This window comes from Lepisosteus oculatus, chromosome 16 (assembly GCF_040954835.1).
Source record: "Lepisosteus oculatus isolate fLepOcu1 chromosome 16, fLepOcu1.hap2, whole genome shotgun sequence".
NCBI classification, from domain to species: Eukaryota; Metazoa; Chordata; class Actinopteri; order Semionotiformes; family Lepisosteidae; genus Lepisosteus; species Lepisosteus oculatus.
In genome coordinates this window covers 4,061,384-4,067,383 of record NC_090711.1, presented here as the reverse complement: position 1 = coordinate 4,067,383, position 6,000 = coordinate 4,061,384, and the positions used below count along the sequence as shown (strand labels likewise).

The 6,000-nt window shown below is 43.2% G+C and overlaps 1 protein-coding gene across 1 annotated transcript in view; it reads left to right on the top strand.

Moving 5' to 3' along the window:
* Positions 1 to 329: 329 nt before the first annotated feature.
* Positions 330 to 6,000, top strand: part of nol4lb (nucleolar protein 4-like b) — a 113,728-nt gene continuing 108,057 nt past the window's right edge. Inside the window, exon 1 of the mRNA XM_015365149.2 lies at positions 330 to 1,474. Within this exon, the coding sequence (XP_015220635.1) occupies positions 1,151 to 1,474 (324 nt within the window). The 5' untranslated portion in view covers positions 330 to 1,150. The remainder of the gene's footprint in view (positions 1,475 to 6,000) is intronic.

The following is a 6,000-nucleotide window of genomic DNA, read 5'->3' as shown; positions in this document are numbered from 1 at the left end:
ATAAATCCACTTATTTATTTCAAGATATATCTTGTTGATTAACACCGTTCGAAATCGCACTTACCAATGTGTACATTTTATTTACAAGATATTTATTTTTGTATGCTTTAATTAGCTATAAGTGCTATTCGTGGTAGGGGAACGCGCTCTGCGGCTGAAAGGAAATAATGTTAAAATGAACACTGGTTTTCCCCGGTCGTCCCAAACCGGAATTTTAAAAAAAAACGTATCACCCCTATGACATCACCGGATCATTAAAGCGATCTCATGTGAGAGACCCCGCTTACCCACGCACAACCGTCTTCACCATCCCATTTCACTACCCCCTCTAAAATATGCGCTTTTAAAAAAAAAAAGAAAATAAAAACACGGTTTGAGCCGCGCGTTGTAATTCATCTCCGCTGTATGCGCGTCGCCGTGCTGTTCCTTTCGTGGGACGGGCACCTCGCTTTGTGTCGATCTGGGAATTTGGGTTTCGCACTTCCTGTTGAATTTCGTGGTGATTCTGGTCCTTAATGCTTTGGAGCGGATAGCACAGATATAGGCTACGCTTTTCCCTCAGCCCCTTCAGTGCTGCGATTGAGTATTTTTGCGAAGACCAGCGTTTCGTTACTGTACAACATCGAATAGGGTCTGATTCAAACAGGTGGAGTGGGTGGAGTGTGCAGAGGGGTCCTGCTAGTATTACCATATGAACATGTATTATCTGTCAAATCGCTCCTAGCCCGGCGTCTGGGGGAGGTGCAGCCCATTTCGGCTGTTCCCAAAACCGCTCAGTACTCGCCAGCGTGTTACTGCGGCTTCTCCGCGTCAGTTTGGCTTATTCGGGTTTTTTTTTCCTTCAAATAACAGCGTGAACATTTCAGAGACCTCTTAACATACAGGTGGGAGATACCCTCTCCTGTAGGACAGCCCCCTTTCTCTGCTGTAACGGAGGATGTGTGCGGCGGGCATTTGTCGTTGCGTTTTGGGACAGGAGGGGAATCGCTATTGCAAACAGGTGTGATAGCACACGGAGAGCCGGTTTCCAGGGGATCGGGGTTACACGCCAGACGCGCATGGTGCTCATCCTCTCGGACTAGAGCACCCCTTTTTCTTTTTGGCTTTTTTTGTGTGCTGAAAGGACATAAAAAAAAAGAGAGGCCGAGCGATGTCTAAAAATTCAGCTGTGGATTTAATAAGGAGAAGCCCCGTGTCGGAGGGAGAGATGTTCAGCGAATTTCAGGACTGGTGCCTCCGGACTTACGGGGACTCGGGTAAAACAAAGACCGTCACCCGGAGAAAATATAACAAGATTCTGCAAACGCTGCTCCAGAGCGACGAGTCGGACGGCGTCTATATCGAGAACAACCACATCAACGCCAAATTTAAATTCTGGGTGAAATCTAAAGGGTTTCAGGTCGGGAGCGGTCACAGCGAGCCGAAGAAAGGCGCAGCGGGGAAGCCTGTACTCTACGTCCCCGTAAAGACAACGGTTAGTCTATCTTTCTCTGTGTTACATACCCTTGCCCTGCTGCGTAACTAGAATTCGGGATCCCCTCTCTCCTCTTTCCATTTCTAACTTTTCTTCCCTTTCCTTTCGCCTCCGAGAACCGGGAATGTAAAGGACACGTCCCAGCACCGTCACCCATGAGATGGGTACGGGCTGTGGGAGCCAAGCAATGTCGTGAGCTTGCTTTTGTGTCCTAACAACTCTGGGGTTTTTATGGAGAGAGAGAGAGAGCATCTGTTTGTTTTATTATTATTAAAGGGGGGTCCGCTCTAGCCGTTCATTAAACTCAAGATGGACAGGTTCCCATTAGGTCCGATGTGTCCCGTGATAGTCTATTAGCAGATTATCAATAGGTGTGCGGGCGACGTGGAAATTGTGTGTATGTGGGTGTGTGCGCGCGTTATGGTCACGATGCCCTGTCCTGTCAGGCGATCAGCCTCGACCGATACGCTGACTCCTTGCGCAAGCAAGGAAGCACAGTGGATTATAAAAGTGGTATTAAAAAATAAAATGCAGACGTTTTCTTAATTACCGCATATGAAAATTACAGATAGTACAGGAATAAAAAAAAAACACATACTATTCCACTTATGCGGGTCAATTTCATGCATTAAGGAAGGTGGAAATGTGAAATATCCACGTTCGTATTAAATATGCATAATTTAATATCGCCTTTTAATAATATAGCACGCCAGTAAGTTTGATGTCCGCATTCGTGCCTACGGCTCAGCGGTGCCTGTATATTAGTGACCAGTGCCTTGTCTTGCATATCCAACAAGCTGGGTGCCCGCTTGGTACATTCGTCTTTATGATACCCAGTACCTGTTCCCCTCAATCTGATAGAACACTTTGTTAATCTATTTTCGTGTGCCTGCTGCACCATTTAAAATGGCTTAATCTGAAAGCAAGTACTGCTTTCACTGAATTCATCTGCCACTTGTCCAATGTAGTCTGCTGGCCTGCAGGAGTGCTGGGTCTGATTTTGTGTTCTGCTCCTTCAGGAGTGGTGGGAGAAGTAATGTATACCATTAAAGTCTGGTGTTAATTGTCTCATTAATCTATTCCACCTAACGGCACGTTTTTTAAGTATTCTCAAAAATGCTTTAGCAGGGCTACCACATCTGCATACGCTTTAAGACTACTGCTTTGTTACAGCAATCTTGTGACTTTAAAATGAGCGTCAGGTGAAGGCTGTTATTGAAAAGTCTGACACATGAAAGACTGTTTTTGGTTTGGGATGGAAGACCTAATTCTTGAAAAAATACCCATCTGATATACTGTAGATCTCTCCCATAACTTTCTGAAGAGGGTTTTTATAGACCTCGATCTAAAATGACAGTAGGCGCTCTATTGTTTTGACTGCATACTAGAGAAAGATCCATCAATAAGAGTTGGGTTTATTTTTCAGATGATTACATGAGCAGAAAGCGACTGTACACTGTTCTCTTGGCGTGAGTGTGCTGGTGTTAGTCTTGCTTGTGCTTTGTTTTGTTATAAGGGTTTGTCAGGAGGTGTGACAACTTATAAAGCCCTCCTAACAGACTTAAGTTATTTTTAGTTTCACCTGTGAGTTATGTAACAGTTTGCATGAAATTATGTAGATGGATTCCATTCAGATTTGTTTTGTGCACCCTTTGTTTTCTTCTAGGGTTTGCAATCCAGCATATTCTTTGTAACCGCATTGTAAATCAGCATAAAAGTGCAAAAACTACAAATCGTTACCTGTATTGTGAGTGAACGGCACTGGAAAGTTGGACAATTGCCCAGATTTTGGCTAAATGAGAAGGAATTGGCAATCTCCCCTGTTTTCTGAGCCAGGTTTCAGTGTGAACAACTTCTGTATTTTCTCCTCTGTTGGGGAGAGAATGAGAACTTAAAAACAAGAAGGAGATTTAGATTCGAGGCTGTGGGGGTTTCACTGGAAGATAGGTTCTGAATTCTATGAAAAGCAAAACAGACCTTCTGCTAACATCTGTGGATAGTGCAGATATAGTGTTAAGCCTTTGTGAAAAGCTATTCTGATTTCTATGCTATAGTATAATTCATATCCCTTATATACTAATTTACAAGGCATGCCTGTTAGAAAAAGGTTATGATTTGGTATGTCCTATTGGAAAGGACAAAGAAGGTCTTATCACTACTTTTATTGAAAACTCTTCTTTGCAGCATTTCTCCTTATGTTCTTACTTTGGTAAAGGAGAAACATCTGCTGCAATGAATTAAGACCTCTGACAGCACCGCTTCTGCGCTTACTCGGGGACTGTGAAGTGTTAATGGCAGCTTGTAAAGTCAAGATCCCTCGATCATTATCAACCCTGTGTTTCCTACTTTCATTTAGTCATCACTCTTGAATGGATAAATCATGCTCTCACTTTTAAGTAGTCTCAGTGTCATGTCTGTGGCCGCTGGGTTTGTCTCATGCAGCACAATTTCCTGAAGAAATAGGTCAGATGGGATTTTTTTTTTAGTTCCTGTCAAGATTTGTACTATTCCTATCAATGTGTCCTCTAACAGGACATTTCTTAAAACCAGGCAATTAATGAATGTTTTCTTCTCTCATGCAAACAACAGAGGTTTTGCCCCCAAAGTTGGTCTGCTGTTTAAAAATCACTGAATGTGGTGGTCCTGGTTTAAATTCAAGAAGAAAGAAAGATTTCTGGCAATCGTAGACCTTGAATTTGAAGAAAGTTCAAAGTCTTGAAGGCTTTTATAATTCAGTAATTCCGGCTGCTCTTCTTACTGCTGGTACTGTATATGTAGTTGATTCAAGACATCACATGCTTTGAGATGTTTTTATTTAAGACCACCTTTTAACTCGGCGTTGGGGATTAAAGGCAATGTCATAAACTGCTGGACTTTTCTCTTAGGTTAGTTGTATTGTTTTTAAATCTAAGTATTGAACATTGAAAGAAAAATAGTGGGATGCAGGAGCATGTTTTACATATAGCCCTCTTCAAGAGAGCACACAACCTGTCTCCCTCTGGATGGGAGTTCAGTCCCTTGCACAAAAGCAGCTTTCAAATACCAAAATAACATGGAGACCAAGGCCAAAATTTCCTAAATAAAAGAACACAGCCAAGAGTTCTCAAACAGCAGTACACAATTGGTTCAGTGCCAGTGAGAGTGGTTTTATTGTCTAATTTAGTGAGGTGACATCTCCAATGCTTTGTGAAGCACATGCAAATTTGCACTTACATCTTTGAAAGATGTGCCCCTCCAATCTACGGTGAGGCATCATGTGAAATGACACGTGGCTCTGAACGCTGCCTGAGCTGGAGGAGTATGCATGCATGTCCTCATTCTCCCCATTTGTGGTACAAGGGTGGTGACTGTTTAGATGACTCATGAACAATTAATTGGCAATCCCAAATAATTCAAGATTTATTGTCCTAATTAAAAAAAGAAAAAATGGTCTGTGAACAGGATGAAAGGAATTAAAAAGGAAGGGTGCCCAGGGTCTCACTGTCACAAGCTGCATTGGAGGTGGGCAGCTGTAGTTCTCTAGAGCTGCACCACCTATCCTCAAGCCAGCAACTGTGCATAATGTGTTAAATTTAGCATATAAGTGGTTCAATTAAGTTAACAGCAGAGCATAATCTAAATGACCCTGCCACCCTTGAGAATGAGGTGTCCATCACTATACTGTACGTTAAACACCTGTTACACAACCCTGTTTGGTCGAAGAGTTCCTCTCTTCAAAGAAGACAGGAGGCTTCATTTCTTTTTGTAAGAAAAACAGGAGCAGTCGCTGTGCATTTACACTTATGGGTACAGAACCTGAAATGTCTAGATTGGTGCACAAGCATGGGATGACCAGGACGAAGCTTTGTTTTCGTCCATTTTCCTCTCCTTTCTTTTTGTCAGCTGCACTGAGGTGTTGAAGACTTTCAATAAATGTGTGAGCCCAGGTAACCTAATTGTGAGCGCTGCTATCTTCCCAGAAATCTGTGGTCTCAATGGGGCTCTTATCCTGGTGAAATAAATACATGAAATTGAAGATAAAGTGATCTGTTTTTTTCTTACCCCTTCTGTTCACACGCAGTGGGTGTGTGTGGGGGGCAGGGGACAGGGGAGCACCTGGCTTCCAGTGATGAGTGTGCAGTAGCTGCCTCCTGGTTAGTAGCCATGTTTGCACAAGTGAGCTGGCAGGAGAGATACAGGAGGAGTGCCTGTGTGTTACAGTACAAGAGTGAGGAGGAGGCTCTCTCTGGGACTCCCACTAGAGCATCATTAAAAACTACTTTTGTTTCATAACTCAACACCCCAGAAGGCGGTGTGTACAGGGGAGCCCGCAAAAGGTCCACGCACAATGCTGGACCTTTTGACATCTTTACATAGTCCTATTTTTCCTTCCCATTTTGTGTCCTGAATCAGTTAAAGAACTTTGCCTGTAGAAGACTAAAAACAAACTCATGCTGTCTCATGCTGTCACCTCCTGACAGACAAAGCAGAACTGCCACAGCAGAGCTCTGTTTCTTCAGCCAGCGTGTGTCCAGTTTGGAAATCGT